This window comes from Cetorhinus maximus, chromosome 9, assembly GCF_964194155.1.
Source record: "Cetorhinus maximus chromosome 9, sCetMax3.hap1.1, whole genome shotgun sequence".
NCBI lineage: Eukaryota > Metazoa > Chordata > Chondrichthyes > Lamniformes > Cetorhinidae > Cetorhinus > Cetorhinus maximus.
The window spans coordinates 62,706,084-62,727,235 of record NC_135887.1 but is presented as its reverse complement, the minus strand read 5'-3'; the positions used below and the strand labels follow the sequence as shown (position 1 = coordinate 62,727,235).

Below are 21,152 nucleotides of genomic sequence, written 5' to 3'. Positions count from 1 at the left end.
ACGAGTTAACAAAATGAGTGTTGGTCCTATAGAAAGTGAGTCTGGAGAATTGATAATAGAAAACAAGGAAATGGAAGATGAATCTTCGCAATAGAGGATACAAGTAACATCCCAAAAGCAGCTATAAACCAGGAAATGGAAGTGGGGAAGGAAGTCAGGAAAATTACAATCACCAGAGAAGTGGTACTGAGTAAATTGCTGGAGCTGTGGGCTGACAAGTGCCCGGGTCCTGATGGACTTCATCCTAGGGTCTTTAAAGAAATGTCCAGTGTGATAGTTGATGCATTGGTTTTAATTTTCCAAAACTTCCTAGATTCGGGGAAAATCCCATTAGATTGGAAGATTGCAAATGTAACTCCATTATTCAAAAATGGAGGGAGACAGAAAGTGGGAAACTACAGGCCAGTTAGCTTAACATCTGTCATAGGGAAAATGTTAAAAGCTATTATTAAAGAAGCTATAGCAGGGAATTTGGATAAGTTCAAGGTAATCAGGCAGAGTCAACATGGTTTTGTGAAAGGGAAATCATGTTTAACTTATTGGAGTTCTTTGAGGAAGTAACGTGTGCTGTAGATAAAGGGGAACCAGTGGATGTACTGTACTTAGATTTCCAGAAGGCATTTGATAAAGTGCCACATCAAAGGTTATTGCAGAAAATAAAAGCTCACGGTGTAGAGGGTAACATATTGGCATGGATAGAAGGTTCGCTGGCTAACAGAAAGTGGAGAGTAGGCATAAATGGGTCTTCATCAGGTTGGCAAGATGTATCGAGTGCTGGGACCTCAACTGTTCACATTTTATATAAATGACTTGGATGAAAGGATGGATGTGATAGTTGCCAAATTTGCTGATGACACAAAGATAGGTAGGAAAGTAAGTTGTGAAGAGGACAAAAGGAGGCTACACAAACATATAGATAGGTTAAGTGAGTGGGCAAAGATCTGGCAAGTGGAGTGCAATGTGCGAAATTTTAAGATTGTCCATTTTGGCAGGAAGAATATAAGAGAAGCATATTATCTAAATGGTGAGACATTGCAGAGCTTTGAGGTGCAGAGGGATCTGGGTATCCTAGTGCATCAATCACAAAAGGCTAATATGTAGGTCGCTAGACGTGTAATCCAAAGACCCAGGGTAAGGCTCTGGGAACTGAGGTTCGAATCCCGCTATAGCAGATGGTGGAATTTGAATTCAATAAAAAGATCTGGGATTAAAAGACCATGAAACCATTGTCGATTGTTGTAAAAACCCATGTGGTTCACTAAAGTCCTTGAGAGAAAGAAGTCTCTCACCCTTACCTGGTCTGGCCTATGGGTGACTCCAGACCCCAAAGCAATGTGGTTGACTCTTAAATGCCCTCTGAAATGGCCCAGCAAGCCACTCAGTTGTGTCAAACCGCTACAAAGTTGCAAAAAAGGAATGAAACTGGAAGGACTACCCTGCATCGACCGAGGCTCCGGAAATGACAACAGCAATCACAGCCCTGTCGATCCTGCAAAGTCCTCCTTACTAACATCTAGGAGCTAGTGCCAAAATTGGGAGAGCTGTCTCCCAGACTAGTCAAGCAACAACCTGATATAGTCATCCTCACGGAATCATACCTCAGAGATAATGTCCCAGACACCACCATCACCATCCCTGGGTATGTCCTGTCCCACTGGCAGGACAGACCCAGCAGAGGTGGTGGCACAGTGGTATACAGTCAGGAAGGAGTTGCCCTAGGAGTCCTCAAAATCAACTCCGGACCCCATGATGTCTCATGGCATCAGGTCAAACATGGGCAAGGAAACCTCCTGCTGATTACCACGTACTGCCCTCCCTCAGCTGATGAATCAGTGCTCTTTCATGTCGAACACCACTTGGAGGAAGCACTGAGGGTGGCAAGGGTGCAGAATGTACTCTGGGTGGAGGACTTCAATGTCCATCACCAAGAGTGGCTCAGTAGCACCACTACTGACCGAGCTGGCTGAGTCCCAAAGGACATAGCTGCTAGACTGTGTCTGCGGCAGGTGGTAAGGGAACCAACAAGAGGGAAAATCATTCTTAACCTCAACCTCACCAACCTGCCTGCCGCAGATGCATCTGTCCATGACAGTATTGGTAGGAGTGACCACCGCACAGTAATTGTGGAGACGAAGTCCCGCCTTCACATTGAGGATACCCTCCATCGTATTGTGTGGCACTACCACCGTGCTAAATGGGATAGATTTTGAACAGATCTAAAAACTCAAGGCTGGGCAACCATGAGGTGCTGTGGGCCATCAGCATCAGCAGCAGAATTGAACTTGAACACAATCTGTAACCTCATGGCCCGGCATATCCCCTCTCTACCATTACCATCAAGCCAGGGGATCAACACTGGTTCAATGAAGAGTGCAGGAGGGCATGCCAAGAGCAGCACCAGGCATACCTAAAAATGAGGTGTCAACCTGGGGAAGCTACAACACAGGACTATTTGCGTGTCAAACAGCATAAGCAGCAAGTGATAGACAGAGATAAGCGATTCCATAACCAACAGATCAGATCTAAGCTCTGCAGTCCTGCCACATCCAGTCATGAATGGTGATGGACAATTAAACAACTCACTGGAGGAGCAGGCACCACAAATATCCCCATCCTCAATGATGGAGGAGCCCAGCACATCAGTGCAAAAGATAAGGCTGAAACATTCGCAACAATCTTCAGCCAGAAGTGCCAAGTTGTTGATCCATCTCAGCCTCCTCTGGAGGTCCTCAGCATCACAGATGTCATTCTCCAGCCAACTCGATTCAGTCCATGTGATATCAAGAAACGGCTGAAGGCATGAGATACTGCAAAGGCCGTGGGCTCTGACAATATTCTGGCAATAGTACTGAAGACTTGTGCTCCAGAACTTGCCGCGCTCCTAGCCAAGCTGTTCCAGTACAGCTACAGCACTGGCATCTACCCAGCTATGTGGAAAATTGCCCAGGTGTGTCCTGTACACAAAAAGCAGGACAGATCCAACCTGGCCAATTACCGCCCTATCAGTCTACTCTCCATCATCAGTAAAGTATTGGAAAGAGTCATAGGCAGTGCTATCAAGTGGCACTTGCTTAGCAATAACCTGCTCACTGACGTCCAGTTTGGATTCCGCCAGGGCCACTCAGCTCCTGACCTCATTACAGCCTTGGTTCAGACATGAACAGAAGTGCTGAACTCCCGAGGTGAGGTGAGAGTGACTGCCTTTAACGTTGAGGCTGCACTTGATCGAGTGTGGCATCAAGGAGCTCTAGCAAAACTGGAGTCAATGGGAATCAGGGGGGAACTCTCCGCTGGTTGAAGTCATACCTAGCACAAAGGAAGATGGTTGTGGTTGCTGGAGGTCAATCATCTCAGCTCCAGGACATCACTGCAGGAGTTCCTCAGGGTAGTGTCCTACCACCTTCAGCTGCTTCATCAATGACCTTCCTTCCATCATAAGGTCAGAAGTGGGATGTTCACTGATGTTTGCACAATGTTCAGCACCATTTGTGACTCCTCAGACACTGAAGCAGTCCATGTCCAAAAGCAGAAAGACCTAGACAATATCCAGGCTTGGGGTGAAAAATGGCAAGTAACATTCACACCACACACGTCTCAGGCAATGACCATCTCCAACAAGAGAGAGTTCAACTTTCGCCCCTTGATGTTCAATGGCATTACCATCACTGAATCTCCCACTATCAACATCCTGGGGGTTACCATTGACCAGAAACTGAGCTGGACTAGTCATATAAATACTGTGGCTACAAGAGCAAATCAGAGGCTAGGAATCCTGCGGCGAGTAACTCACCTTCTGACTCTCCAAAGCCTGTTCACCATCTACAAGACACAAGTCAGGAGTGTGATGGAATACTCTCCACTTGCCTGGATGAGTGCAGCTCCTACAACACCCAAGAACCTTGACACCATCCAGGACAAAGCAGTCCGCTTGTTTGGCACCTCATCCACAAACATTCACTCCCTCCACCGCCGACGCACAGTAGCAGCAGTGTGTACCATCTACAAGATGCACTGCAGGAATTCACAAAAGCTCCTTCCACAGCACCTTCGAAACCCACGACCACAACCGTCTAGAACGACAAGAGCAGCAGATAGATGGGAACACCACCACCTGGAAGTTCCCCTCCAAGTCATTCACCATCCTGACTTGGAAATATATCGCTGTTCCTTCAGTGTCACTGGGTCAAAATCCTGGAACTCCCTCACTAACAGCACTGTGGGTGTACCTACACCGCATGGACTGCAGCGGTTCAAGAAGGTCGCTCACCAACACCTTCTCAAGGGCAACTAGGGATGGGCAATAAATGCTGGCTCAGCCAGCGAAGCCCACATCTCGCAAATGAATAAAAAAAAGCAAGTGATTAGGAAAATCAATAGAATGTTGTCATTTATTGTGAGGGTAATTTAAAAGTAGGGAGGTTATGCTTCAGTTTTACAGGGCATTGGTGAGATCACATCTGCAGTACTGTGTACAGTAGTGGTCTCCTTATTTAAGGAAGGATGTAAATGCGTTGGGAGCAGTTCAGAGAAAGTTTACCATACTAATACCTGGAATGGGTGGGTGGTCTTATGAGGAAAGGTTGGACAGACTAGGCTTGTATCCACTGGCGTTTAGAAGAGTAAGAGGCAAATTGATTGAAACCTTTAAGATTCCTCTTATGGGAGAATCTAGAACTAGGTGTCACTGTTTAAAAATAAGCAGTCGCCCATTTAAAACAGAGATGAGGTGAAATGTTTTCTCTCAGAGGGTCAGAGGTTGAGAGTCTTTGGAATTCTCTTCCTGAAAAGGTGGTGGAAGCAGAATCTTTGAATATTTTTAAGGCAGAGATGGATAGATTCTTGGTAAGCAAGGGGGGGATAGGTTATCAGGGATAGGTGGGATGGAGATTTTAGTTTACTATCAGATCAGCCATGATCTTATTAAATGGCAGAGCAGGCTTAAGGGGCTGAATGGCCTACTCCAGCTCTTTGTTCGTATGATAAACAGGGGTGTGTGATATCGAGCAGAATACCGGGGGTGTGTGATATGGAGCAGAATACCGGGGGTGTGTGATATGGAGCAGAATACCAGGGGTGTGTGATCTGGAGCAGAATACCAGGGGGGTGATATGGAGCAGAATACCAGGGGTGTGTGATATGGAGCAGAATACCAGGGGTGTGTGATATGATGCAGAATACCGGGAGTGTGTGATCTGGAGCAAAATACCAGGGGGGTGTGATATGGAGCAGAATACCAGGGGTGTGATATGGAACAGTATACAAACTATCCCCAAAACACAGAGTTGACACAAGGATCATACATACACTCTGATGACTTTTTGAAGGTTTCCACTTTCAAATCTGGACTCGAAGATCAATGCGTTGCAATCTTTGCTATTTGCACCAACTGTGGCGAGATGTACGAGGCCTCGGCGACCACCAACACGGGAAGAGGTGAAGTAAGAACCTTTCCTGGCTGACAGATCACAAGGCCACCATCAGTCAATCCTGCATCATGACAATTAAAGGGATTCAGAAGTGATGGCAACAATAGGAAATGGGAGCACTCTATCCCAAAAACATGGAATGGGGCACTGAATCCCAAAAACAGGGAATGGGGGCACTCAATCCCAAAAGCAGGGAATGGGAAGACACTTAATCCCAGAAGAAGAGAATGGGGACACTCATCCCAAAAACAGCGAGTGGGGGCACTCAATCCAAAAAACAGCAAGTGGGGGCACTCAATCCCAAAAACACAGAATGGGGGCACTCAATCCCAAAAACATGGAATAGGGGGGACACTTAATCCCAAAAACAGGGAATGGGGGCACTCCATCCCAAAAACAGGGAATGGGGGCACTCAATCCCAAAAACATGGAATAGGGGGGACACTTAATCCCAAAAACAGGGAATGGGGGCACTCCATCCCAAAAACAGGGAATGGGGGCACTCAATCCCAAAAAAAGGGATGAGGCACTCAATCCCAAAAAACAGGGAATGCAGCACTCAATCCCAAAAATAGCGAATGGGGGTTGGGTGGGGTGGTTGGCATGTAGGGCGTTCCCAATGTGAGATCAGTGATTTGAAGGATCTCATCCCGCTTTCAGGATAATCAGAGATTTTTCCCTCAGCTTCACCCAAAAATGAAGTAGTCACCCTGAGATTAGGATATGGAGGGCTTCCTGGATCATGGGGTAAAATGCAGCAACAATAACAATAAACAAACATTGCAAGGAATTTCACAGAGGACTGATCAAACGAAAATGGACACAAAGGGAGATGTAACAGGCAGTTTGACCAAAAGCTTTGTCATAGAGGCGGGTTTAAACAGAGACAGGGAAGAGGGATTTATTGGGGTAATTCCAGTCCAGAAGGCCTAAGCAGTTTACAGTAAGACCAGCTACCCAGGAGTGAAGAGAGGAGGGTCAACGAGAGGTCATGGTTAGGAGGATGAATAATTTTGGGGTGATGGGCTGTCAAGCTGCAGGTGCTTTCGAGGTAGGGAGGGGCGGGGCCATGAAGGGTTTTGTAAACAAGAATTTTAAATTGGCTATTGGTTCACCCCATGTTACCAGTGTAAACTCGGGAACAAAATGGTAAAGAGCGAATGGGATCTGTTTCTGCTTGGGATTCAGGCATTGGAGCTTTGGATTACGGAAATGTGAATTTAAAAATTAGGAGCAGGAGTAGGCAGTGGAGGGTTGGAGAGAGGTGGTGAGGTAGAGCTGAGTGGATATGTGGAAACTGATCCCATGTTGTCAGATGGCTGCTACCTAGATGAGAAATAGGGGTTACCTGACGATTGGAAGCAGGTGAGAGCAGTCCCACCCAGCTCGACGATAGTGGAGAGGGGATGAAGGAGGATGGGGAGGTCAATCACGTCAAAGGCTGCAGAATGGTCAAGGAGGATGGGAATGTTTACACCTGTCATCGTCACCACGGGATGTCAATGGTCACTTTGGTAACAACGGTTTTTGTTCTGTGACAGTTGTAAAAACCACATTCATTCACAGAGATGGAGGAAAAGTTTAGTAGGCACCAACATACTCAAAGATTTTGGAAAAGAAAGGGAGCTTGGAGGCTGGGTAAAAACAGGTGTTTTTTGAGGATGGGGGTGATTACAGTGGGCCCACACCTTCAGATGTCAACAGCGGTAAACGTTGAGACATTTGCTGACATTGGGACCCCTCGGAAGTTCTGACCCACACACACATGTGGTATTTTCCCAGGAAGTTTAAACTTGTGATGGGCAGCTTTGCCCGAAAATGTCCGATGCTCTTCTCAGTGTAGGAGACTTGGCCCTACTCCAGTACTGTCCCAGGGTTAATTCCTGGTGTAGGTCAGTGAGTGACAGCAGACCGCTGCTCCTCTTTGCCGTTGTGGATTGCTGCTGCAGCTGGCTCTTCCTGTCCGAGGTAGGGTGGGAATTATCTTCGCAGTCAGTGATGATCGCCACAACATCACAGCTGACTGGAAAATCTGGGTCAATGGTTTTGAAAGCAAGGGGGACAGGACTTAATTAAGATGTATTGTTTACAATATCATCGAGTGGGAAGGGAAGGGGGTGGCATTGAACAAGGTGAGTTCAGAGAGGGGCATGAGGGGAGATAGATGAAAAGGCGTTATACTCCGAGATCAAACATCAGGGAACTGGCGGGTGTGGGTCTCTCCCATAGACCAGGGAGGTGGGGGATGGGTATGTCCCTGAGATCAGGGAACCAGAGGATGGGTCTCTCCCTGAAATTAGGGAACCAGGGGATGGGTCTCTCCCTGAAATTAGGGAGCCGGGGGGGGGTGGTGGTGGTGGAATCTGGCCCCAAAATTAGGGAGCCAGGTGATGGGTCTCTCCCTGAGATTACTGTACAGGGGATGGGATGGGATGGAGGGAGTGGTGGGGCGGGATTCTTCTGAGATGAGGCAATCGGCTGGGGCGGGCATTGGGAGGTGGGTCTCTGCCTGGGATTAATGTAGTAATTATAGTTTTGTGAAATGTTGAACTGTAGCTTTAAGAATACTCCTGTGCTGTAAGATCATATGATCTGTGTAAACAAATGTGTTAGCAGCACGGGGAACCTCCACAGGAGAGCATTTCTTTAGTTATGGAGTTCGATGGATGCATGTAGTTGCTACTGTTGTCTTGTAAATAAAACCCAAATGTTTCTACTAAGAAAAGTTGTCTGAAGGTCAACTCTATAACAAACTGGCGACAAGGACAAATCAGATTCGGTGCTGTACCTCGCCCAGCAATTGTGAGTATCTAAGTTCGTTAAATATGCCACAGTTTGGCAGAATCGACCCTTTTGAGCCAGCCACAGATGACTGGTCTCAATATATAGAACGTCTTGCATTCTTCTTTCAAGCAAACAAAATCACGGTGGAAGAAAAGAGAGCGATCCTCCTGAGTATTTGTGGGAGCAAAACCTACAGTTTCATTTGAAGCTTGATGGCCCCCAGTGCCCCAGATTCTAAGGCTTTTAGTGAATTGGTAGACCTCATTCAGGGACATTTTCAACCTAAGCCCTCAGTCATAATGCAGAGTTCAGGTTAAATTCACAGAATAGAGCCCCTGGTAAGACAATTGCTACCTATATGAAGAAATTAAAGCACCTAATGTAGTATAGGGATTTCAGTGAAACTTTGAATGACATGCTCAGAGATTGTTTAGTATGTGGCATGCAGGAAGACATTATTCATCAAAGATTGCTGGCTGAAGTGAATCTTGATTTTAAGAAAGCAGTAGAAACAGTGCAGGCAATGGAAAGCGCTGTAAGGGATTCACAAGCAATTCATGGGGCACAAAATGGCACCGTGCTCCAAGTCGGGTGGAAACAGTCAACCGAAAGTGGCGCAAGAAGCCAGGGCTCCGCCGCGAAGCAGGAAACAGCCCCCACTAACCGAAAAATTAGAGGAAGCAGCTTAGCAATAAAGGAGATTAAATTAAACTGGTCCGAAATCTTTCAGTAGGGACTGCCAGAGCTGCTAAAAAAAATGACACCATCTTCAAGGATGAACCGGGAAAAATCCAAGGCCTACAGGCCAAGATTTACGTGGACCCAGAAGCAACTCCTCGCTTCTTGAAAGCAAGGCCGGTGCCATACGCCCTGAGAGAGAAGGTTGACGCTGTGCTGAACCGGCTAGAGATGCTGGGTGTCATAAAAGCGGTTCAGTTCTTAGAGTGGGCAGCACCCATAGACCCTGTCCTTAAACCAGACGAGACCGCCTGGGTCTGTGGAGACTATAAACTAACAGTCAACAGAGCAGCCAAACTGGATAGGTACACTATTCCCAAAATTGAATACCGATATGCCAATCTAGCAGGAGGGATAACGTGTAAAGTTTGACATGAGTCACACATATCAGCATTTGGAGCTGGACAACACCTCCTGGGAATTCGTAATCATAAACACCCACAAAGGGTTATACCATTACACACGCCTGCCCTTCGGCCTGTGCCATTTTTCAGGGGACGGTGGAGAGCTCACTACAAGGACTACCTCAGGTTGTGATCTACCTGGACGATGTACTGATAACTGGATTCACAGAAAAGAAACACTTGCCCAACCTAGAGGAAGTCCTGATACGATTTGTAGAAACAGGAGTGTACCTGAAGAAGGAAAAATGCACTTTTCAGGCAAATTAAGTCATTTATTTCAGCCACCGGGTAGATGCCCAAGGGTTACACCCAGTTGAAGAGAAGGCTAAAGCAATAAGAGAAATAAGAGGTTAAAGCAACCAGCACCCAAGAACACCTCTGAACGTAAATCATTTTTAGGGATGATAAATTATTATGGGCGATTTCTACCAAATTTATCCATGGTCTGGAACCCTCTGCATGCACTGCTAAGAAAAAACCAACATTGGCTTTGGGAGGCACCCCAAAAAGAAGCCTTCATGAAATTAAAACAGCTCTTACACTCTTCCAATTTGTTAGTGCATTATGACCAGACAAAGGAATCACTAACCTGTGATCTGTCCCCCTATGGAGTGGGAGCATTACTATCTCATAAAATGGACGACGGCACAGAGAGGCCGATAGGCTATGTATCCAGGACACTTACCACAGTTGAAAAAGGATATTCTGAGATCGAAAAGGAAGGTCTGATGATTATTTTTGGTGTTAATAAATTCCACCTAAACGTGCACGGGTGACATTTCAAAATAGTATCAGGCCACAAACTACTTTTGGGTCTGTTTAGCATGGAAAAGGCTATACCTCCCATAGCCTCTCCAAGAATACAAAGATGGGCCCTAATTTTGGCAGCATGTGAATACACCTTTGTACATAGGCCAGGGATTCAAATAGCAAATGCCGATGCCCTGAGTCACCTGCAAGAGAACGACGACATGTCCCAGTTCCACAGGAACTCGTATTAGTGATGAATTTCCTACAATCCTCTCCAGCCTGTGCCAGGCAGATAAGAAACTGGACGAATCATGATCCAGTCCTGCCTCAAGTCAGAGACCACGTGTTACATGGTTGTTTCCAGGAACCAGTCTCTGATGAATTGAAGCAGTTCTTCAACTGAAGGCATGAGATGAGCAGTCAAGATGGTATTCTATTATGGGGTGCAAGGGGTAGTAATTCCTGTACAAGGAAGGGAACCACTCTTAGTAGAGCTACACAGCGCCCATCCAGGGATCTCCCGAATGAAGACGATAGCGTGAAGTTATCTTTGGTGGCTGGAGATGGATGGCGATACTGAGAACGCGGTAAAACACTGTGTGCAATGTCAACAGCTGCAAAAGTTGCTGGTGGCAGCCCCATTACACCCATGGGCATGGCCTGGTAGACCCTGGGTGCGATTGCACATAGATTACATCGGCCCCTTCCTTGGAACCATGTTTCTACTGATTATAGATGCTCATTCCAAGTGGTTAGACGCTTATGAGGTAAAGTTGCCAACGTCGGTGCTATTATAGCAAATCTACGCCAGAGCTTTGCCATCCACGGATTGCCAGAGGTAGTCGTCTTGGATAATGGTACTTCACTCACGAGCGCTGAATTCTAATGATTTATCAGCCTCACTGATATCAACCACATGAAGACTGCACTGTACCATCTGTCATCAAATGGACTGGCGGAAAGAGCAGTTCAAACTTTTAAGGCGAGAATGAAAAAGTTAATAGGTGACTCACTGGAGACCAAACTTGCTTGTTTACTATTTCACTACAGAGCAACCACCACCCCCCCCATCACTACAACAGGAGCAATACCTGCAGAGTTACTGATGAGGCGCCATCTTTGAACAAGACTAAACCTGATACTTCCCAATCTGGAGGGGAAGGTGGAGAAAAGTCAAGGGAACCAAAAAATGACTCATGATTTGGATGGTCATGAGAGACAATTTACTGTTGGAGAAGCAGTATACGTAAGGGATATCGGTGGAGGACTGAAGTGGTTAGCTGGTAAAGTAAGTTCAGTGAACGGACCATTGTCATACCACATGGAAGTGGAGGGCCAGATCACTGGTAATCATTTGGATCATTTGAAAAAAAGAGAGATACCCCAGCAAGATATTGTTCCAGCTGTAACCTGTGGTTCCTGTTGACGATGCTCAGCCAAGGACAGACATGCCTGATGTCTCGGTTGGAGTGGAAGACACTGAACTACATGCGCCTAATGAGGTTCCTGATGTTAATGTGGTTCCAGAGAATGTGTTTCCTACAACGAACCTGAAGCCATGGAGCTGCGACGTTCCACACGGATCAGGAAACCACCTGAAAGACTGAACTTGTAATTTCATGACTTGTGTAAATATTGTAATGTCATGAGATAAATATCCTTGTAAATACAAAATGTACAGAAAAGTTAAAGGGGGAAGGAATGTAGTAATTATAGTTTTGGGAAATGTTGGACTGTAGTTTTAAGAATACGCCTGTGCTGTAAGATCACATGGTCTGTGTAAACCAATGTGTTAGCAGTGCAGGAAACCTCTACAGAAGACATCTTTAGTTATGGAGTTTGACGCACACGTGTAGTTGCTGCTTGACAACCTGTAGTTGTCTTGTAAATAAAGGTAAATGTTTTCACTAAGAAAAGCTGTCTGAAGATCAACTCTATAACAATTAGGGAACAGGGGGTTGGAGGGATGGGTCGCTTCCTGAGATCAAGGAACTGGGGTGCAGGAGTGGGTCTATCACTGAGATTAGAGAACCAGGAGCTGGGTTTCTCCCTGCGATTAGTGACTGTGGGCCTCTCACTCTGGGATCCATCTTTGGGGCCTACAGCAGATTTGCTATGTCACTGGCCTGTTCTCAGACACACCCACGTTTTGTCAAACTTCAGAATCTCTTCCATCTAAATCGTTGGTTTTCTAACTAAACACCAACTGGGAGCTGTTGAGAATTCTGCCAGGCAATGGGATTGCTGAGATTTTGAGTGAGTAAATGGAAAAAGGTCCTTCACAATCTCAAACACAAAACTCATCAGCTAGTGTGATCTGAAAGGTGGGCTGATCTGGGAACAAAAACAGAAAATGCTGGAAAAACTCAGCAGGTCTGACAGCATCTAGAACAAAGAAAAGTACAGCACAGGAACAGGCCCTTCGACCCTCCAAGCCTGCGCCGATCATATTGCCTGTCAAACTCAAACATTTTGCACTTCTGGTGTCCGTATCCCTCTATTCCCATCCTATTCATGTATTTGTCAAGCTGCCTCTTAAACACCACTATCGTACCTGCTTCCACCACCTCCTCTGGCAGCAAATTCCAGACACTCACTACCCTCTGCGTAAAAAACTTGCCCCGCACATCTCCTCTAAAGTTTTCTCCTCTCACCTTAAATCTATGTCCCCTCGTAATTGACTCTTCCACCCTGGGAAAAAGCTTCTGACTATCTACTCTGTCCATGCCACTCATAATTTTGTAAACTTCTATCAAGTCACCCCTCAATCTCCGTCGCTCTAGTGAGAACAATCCGAGTTTCTCCAACCTCTCCTCATAGCTAATAACCTCCAGACCAGGCAGCATCCTGGTAAACCTCCTCTGCACCCTCTCCAATGCCTCCATATCCTTCTGGTAATGTGGCTACCAGAATTGCACGCAATATTCCAAGTGTGGCCTAACCAATGTTCTAGACAGCTGCAGTATGACTTCCTAGCTTTTATACTCAATACCCCTGCCGATGAAGGCAAGCATGCCATATGCCTTCCTGACTACCTTATCCACCTGCGTTGCCACTTTTAGTGGCCTGTGGACCTGTACACCCAGATCCCTCTGCCTGCCGATGCACTTAAGGGTTCTGCCATTTACTGTATAATTCCTGCCTGTATTAGACCTTCCAAAATGCATTACCTCGCATTTGTCCGGATTAAACTCCATCTGCCATTTCTCCGCCCAAGTCTCCAACCGATCTATATCCTGTTGTATCCTTTGACAGTCCTCTTCACTATCTGCAACTCCTCCAACCTTAGTGTCGTCTGCAAACTTACTAATTAGCCCAGTTACATTTTCCTCCAAATCATTTACGTATACTACAAACAGCAAAGGTCCCAGCATTGATCCCTGCAGAACACCACCAGTCACGTTTCAAGTCCGTATGACACTTCTTCAGAGCTTCTTCTGCTCTGAAGAAGAGTCATACGGACTCGAAACATTAACTCTGTCTTTGTCTGCACAGATGTTGTCAGACCTGCTGAGTTTTTCCAGCATTTTCTGTTTTTGTTTCAGATTTCCAGCATCCGCAGTGTTTTGCTTTTATCTTGGCGTTGATCTGGGAATGTCTGCCTCAAAGATGGAAAGGAGTCAGGCAGCCACAGCAGCATCATAGTCCAAGACAGCCAGGGTGCTGATTGTAAGGAGGTGTCTTCAAACTGTCTGTCTACCTGGTTATTTATATGATTAGTACACAATGGGTTAAAACAGCTTTCAGATGAACAGGGATACTTAGTGTTGGTCTGGCCACCATGTTTATAATAACAAAGTGATTGGAAGAGCGTAAGAGGATCATATAACCATGGTAACAGAATGATCAGGAGAGTGCAGATGACCTAAGATGGCTGCCCGTTGTTATTCCTGATATTACTTTGAAGTATTTAGATTTCAAGGTAATGCTCATGAAATGCAAAAATTAAAGGTGCAATTGGTATAAAGTTTGGAGAAAACCATTGTACAATGTTCTGGGATGATGTAGTATGATTGACCAGAATAGTCATGTTGGATTGTGCAATATGAGCTCATTAAAGCCCTGATTGCTAGTGGACTGTGTTGTTTAAAGGAACAAATTACATTAAGAAAGCCGTTCAACAGTGCTTACCTCCATCAATACAGAACACCATGTTCCTTCCATTCTCCCCGACACAGGTGGGCATGTACTCCTGCTGGCTGGGCTGGTATAGCTTCTCTGGCTCTGGGGGAGTCCATTCTGCAGATTAAAAAGAACAGCGTTCAGGGACACCCAGGAGCAGAGCTGCAAAATAAAACATGACTCATAGAAACACATCTGTAACATGATCCAAAAATTAGATGGGGGTGGATCACACTGTCCATGCTTTTTCCACAGGGTTCAGACTCTGCCTCATTCTGTCCCTTCGTCACGTCAGGAGCTTCTGCCAATCACTATCCAATCTGTCTCAAGCAGACCAAGCATTAGCTGAGCAAGAGCTACCGATCCTCTCTAGAAATAAAGAACCCTAGACCTCTACTGCTCCCTGCACAGGGTGAACCTCTCTGCCCCTGCTTGGTCTTGAGCTGAAGCTCAGGCACCCCCTCCAGTCCCACATCAAGACTTTTTCCATCTCTGTATAACCAATCCCATTCTTCCTTGTTGTTGGAACTGCACACAGCCAGACAAGTGGGGAGTATTCCATCACACTCCGGACTTGTGCCTTGTGGCTAGGTGGACAGGCTTTGGGGAGTCAGGGGGTGGGTTACTCGCCGCAAGCCTCCTAGCCTCTGACCTGCTCTTGGAGCCAAAGTATTTATATGGCAAGTCCAGTTCAATTTCTGGTCAATAGTAACTCCCAGAATGTTGATAGTGAGGGTTTCAGTGATGGTAATGCCATTGAATGTCAAGGGGCGATGGTTGGATTCTCTCATGTTGGAGATAGTCATTGCCTGGCACTTGTGTGGCGTGAATGTTACTTGCCACTTGTCAGCCCAAGCCTGGATATTGTCCAGGTCTTGCTGCGTTTGGACATGGACTGCTTCAGTATCTGAGGAGTCGCTAATGGTGCTGAACATTGTGCAGTCATCAGTGAACATCCCCATTTCTGACCTTATGATGGAAGGAAGGTCATTGATGAAGCAGCTGAAGATGGTTAGGTCGAGGACACTACCTTGAGGAACTCCTGCAGTGATGTCCTGGAGTTAAGATGATTGACCTCCAACATCCTGTGTGTTAGGTATGACTCCAACCAGTGGAGAGTTCACCTCCCCCGACCCTGGATTCCCACTGACTCCAGTTGCCCCACAAGCACATTGGTTCCGATTCTGTTCAGGTGCAAACTGTCCGCCTGTACAGGTCTCTTTCTCTCCAAGGCTGGCCCAATGTTTCAGGAATCTAAAGCCATCCCTCATGCACCATCTCTCCAGCCAGGCGCTCACTGTGGAGACCAGGTAGGTCTATTGAGCCCTTCCCTGGAGAAACTGAGTATTTATGAACAAAGCATTTTGCAGCTCACTCCAACCCCCAGAATTCTCTGCCATCCCTCACCATCCTTCTCTTCAGCTAAATGAAATACTTCCTCAGAACCTAGCTAATTCCGTTGGGCCATCTGCCCTCGATTCTCCCTGCACCAGCTCAGTGACCCTCGCCAGGCTTTGGAATTTTTTGGTACACAATTGTGGTGGATATAAGATAAAAGCAAAAAACTGGGGATGCTGGAAATCCAAAACAAAAATAAAAATGACTCATACGGACTCGAAAGGTTAACTGTTCCTCTCCGCAGATGCTGTCAGACCTGCTGAGTTTTCCAGGCATTTTTATTTCAGCCCCTCCCAACTCAACAGCTGAATCCTAACATCCAAATCCTCTCTACTTCCGTCAATCAAGTGGTAAAATCCTGTTGGAATTCAATGCTCTGGTGTCACACGTTTCTTTCCGCGACAGCTCAATTCCCTGTAAAGTCTATCCCAGACCAACACTGTGTTTTCGCAGCACCACCTTAGACTGCCGACAACACACCGCCTGCAGACACCCAATCACATCTACACACTGCCCACACACCCAATCACATCTACACACTGCCCACACACCCAATCACATCTACACACTGCCCACACACCCAATCACATCTACACACTGCCCACACACCCAATCACATCTACACACTGCCCACACACCCAATCACATCTACATACTGCCCACACACACCCAATCACATCTACACACTGCCCACACACCCAATCACATCTACACACTGCCCACACACCCAATCACATCTACACACTGCCTACACACCCAATCACATCTACATACTGCCCACACACCCAATCACATCTACACGCTGCCCACACACCCAATCACAGCTACACACTGCCCACACACCCAATCACATCTACACACTGCCCACACACCCAGTCACATCTACATGCTGCCCACACACCCAATCACATCTACACACTGCCTACACACCCAATCACATCTACACACTGCCCACACACCTAATCACATCTACACACTGCCTACACACCCAATCATATCTAGACACTGCCCACACACACCCAACCACATCTACACACTGCCCACACACAACCAATCACATCGACACACTGCCCACAGACCCAATCACATATACACATTGCGCACACATACTCAATCACATCTACACACTGCCCAATCACATCTATGCACTGCTCGCACACCCAATCACATCGACACACTGTCCACACACACAATCACATCTGCACACTGCCCACACACACACAATGACATCTAAACACTGCCGACACGCACCCAATCATATCTGCACGCTGCCCAAACACCCAATCATATCTACACACTGCCCACACACCGACTCACATCTACATATGGCCTGCACACCCATTCACATCTGCACACTGCCCACACAAACCCAATCACATCTACACACTGCCCACACAAACCCAATCACATCTACACACTGCCCACACACCCAATTGCATCTACACACTGACCACACACCCAATCACATCTACACACATTCCACACATTCAATCACATCTACACATTGACCGCACACACCAAATCACATCTACTCACTGCCCACACACACCCAATCACATCTGCACACTACCCACACACACCCAATCACATCTGCACAGTGCCCACACACTCCCAATCACATCTACACACTGCCGACACAAACCCAATCACATCTGCACACTGCCCACACACACCCAATCACATCTACACACTGCCCGCACACACACAATCACATATGCACACTGCCCACACACCCAATCACATCTACTCACTGCCCGCACACACCCAATCACATCGACACAATACCCGCACACCCAATCACATCTACACACGGCCCACACACACCCAATCACATTTACACACGACCCACACACACCCAATCACATCGACGCACTGCCCACACACCCAATCACATCTACACACTGCCCACACACCCAATCACATCGACACACTGCCCACGAACCCAATCACATCTACACACAGCCCACACACCCAATCACATTTACACACTGCCCACACACCCAATCACATCTACACACTGCCCACACACCCAATCACATCTACACACGGCCCACACACACCCAATCAAATCTACACACTGCCCACACACCGAATGACATCTACACACTGCCAACACACACCTAATCACATCTACACACTGCCCACACACCCAATCACATCTACACACTGCCCACACACCTAATCACATCTACACACTGCTCACACACCCAATCACATCTAAACACTGCCCACACACACCCAATCACATCTACACGCTGCCCACACACCCAAACACATCTACACACTGCCCACACACCCAGTCACATCTACACATTGCCCCAACACACAGAATCACATTTACACACTGCCCACACACCCAATCACATCTACACACGGCCCACACACACCCAATCAAATCTACACACTGCCCACACACCGAATGACATCTACACACTGTCCACACACACCCAATCATATCTACACACTGCCCACGCACCCAATCACATCTACACATGGCCCACACACACCCAATCACATCTACACCCTGCCCACACACCCAATCACATCTACACACAGCCCACACACACCCAATCACATCGACACACTGCCCACACACCCAGTCACATCTACACACCTCCCACACACCCAATCACATCGACACACTGCCCACACACCCAATCAAAACTACACACTGCCCACGCACCCAATCACATCTACACACTGCCAACACACCCAATCACATCTACACCCTGCCCACACACCCAATCACATCTACACACAGCCCACACACACCCAATCACATCGACACACTGCCCACACACCCAGTCACATCTACACACCTCCCACACACCCAATCACATCGACACACTGCCCACACACCCAATCACATCTACACACTGCCCACACACCCAATCACATCTACACACTGCCCACACACCCAATCACATCTACACACTGCCCACACACCCAATCACATCTACACACTGCCCACACACCCAATCACATCTACACATCTCCCACACACCCAATCACATCGACACACTGCCCACACACCCAATCAAACCTACACACTGCCCACATACCCAATCACATCTACACACTGCCCACACACCCAATCACATCTACACACTGCCCACACACCCAATCACATCTACACACCTCCCACACACCCAATCACATCGACACACTGCCCACACACCCAATCAAACCTACACACTGCCCACATACCCAATCACATCTACACACTGCCCACACACCCAGTCACATCTACACACCTCCCACACACCCAATCACATCGACACACTGCCCACACACCCAATCACATCTACACACTGCCCACACACCCAATCACATCTACACACTGCCCACACACCCAATCACATCTACACACTGCCCACACACCCAATCACATCTACACACCTCCCACACACCCAATCACATCGACACACTGCCCACACACCCAATCAAATCTACACACTGCCCACACACCCAATCACATCTACACACTGCCCACACACCCAATCACATCTCCACACTGCCGACACACCCAATCACATATACACACGGCCCACACACACCCAAGCACATCGACACACTGCCCACACACCTAGTCACATCCACACGCTGCCCACACACACAATCACATCTACACACTGCCCACACACACCGAATGACATCTACACATTGCCCCTACACACACAATCACATCTACACACTGCCCACACACACCGAATGACATCTACACATTGCCCCTACACACCCAATCACATCTACACACTGCCCACACACCCAATCACATCTACACACTGCCCACGCACCCAATCACATCTACACACTGCCAACACACCCAATCACATCTACACCCTGCCCACACACCCAATCACATCTACACACAGCCCACACACACCCAATCACATCGACACACTGCCCACACACCCAGTCACATCTACACACCTCCCACACACCCAATCACATCGACACACTGCCCACACACCCAATCACATCTACACACTGCCCACACACCCAATCACATCTACACACTGCCCACACACCCAATCACATCTACACACTGCCCACACACCCAATCACATCTACACACCTCCCACACACCCAATCACATCGACACACTGCCCACACACCCAATCAAATCTACACACTGCCCACACAGCCAATCACATTTACACACTGCCCACACACCCAATCACATCTACACACTGCCTACACACCCAATCACATCTACACATGGCCCACACACACCCAAGCACATCGACACACTGCCCACACACCCAGTCACATCTACACGCTGCCCACACACACAATCACATCTACACACTGCCCCCACACACCGAATGACATCTACACATTGCCCCTACACACACAATCACATCTACACACTGCTGACACACACCCAATCACATCTACACACTGCCCACACACCCAATCACATCTACACACCTCCCACACACCCAATCACATCGACACACTGCCCACAAACCCAATCACAGCTACACACAGCCCACACACCCAATCACATCTACACACTGCCCACACACCCAATCACATCTACACACTGCCCACACACCCAATCACATCTACACATGGCCCACACACACCCAATCAAATCTACACACTGCCCACACACCGAATGACATCTACACACTGCCAACACACACCTAATCACTTCTACACACTGCCCACACACACCCAATCACATCTACACACTGCCCACACACCCAAACACATGTACACACTGCCCACACACCCAGTCACATCTACACATTGCCCCTACACACACAATCACATCTACACACTGCCGACACACACCCAATCACATCTACACACTGCCCACACACCCAATCACATCTACACGCTGCCCACACACCTAATCACATCTACACACTGCCCACACACCCAATCACATCTACATACTGCCCACACACCCAATCACATCTACACACTGCCCACACACCCAATCACATCTACACATGGCCCACACACACCCAATCACATCGACACACTGCCCACACACCCAGTCACATCTACACACCTCCCACACACCCAATCACATCGACACACTGCCCACACACCGAATCACATCTACACACTGCCCACACACCCAATCACATCTACACACTGCCCACACACCCAATCACCTCTACACACTGCCCACACACCCAATCACATCTACACACTGCCCACACACCCAATCACCTCTACACACTGCCCACACACCCAATCACATCTACATACCTCCCACACACCCAATCACATCGACACACTGCCCACACACCCAATCAAACCTACACACTGCCCACATACCCAATCACATCTACACACTGCCCACACACCCAATCACATCTACACACTGCCTACACACCCAATCACATCTACACACGGCCCACACACACCCAATCAAATCTACACACTGCCCACACACCGAATGACATCTACACACTGCCCACACACACCTAATCACATCTACACACTGCCCACACACCGAATGACATCTACACACTGTCCACACACACCCAATCATATCTACACACTGCCC

General features: G+C 47.5%; 1 protein-coding gene across 1 annotated transcript in view; it reads right to left on the bottom strand.

Annotated features, from left to right (window-relative positions):
- agbl2 (AGBL carboxypeptidase 2) overlaps positions 1-21,152 on the bottom strand; it is a 95,951-nt gene that overhangs the window by 56,096 nt on the left and 18,703 nt on the right. Inside the window, exons 3-4 of the mRNA XM_078549588.1 lie at positions 14,234-14,341; positions 5,305-5,455 (exon numbers count right to left, since the gene is read on the bottom strand). Of these exons, the coding sequence (XP_078405714.1) occupies positions 5,305-5,455; positions 14,234-14,341 (259 nt within the window). The remainder of the gene's footprint in view (positions 1-5,304; positions 5,456-14,233; positions 14,342-21,152) is intronic.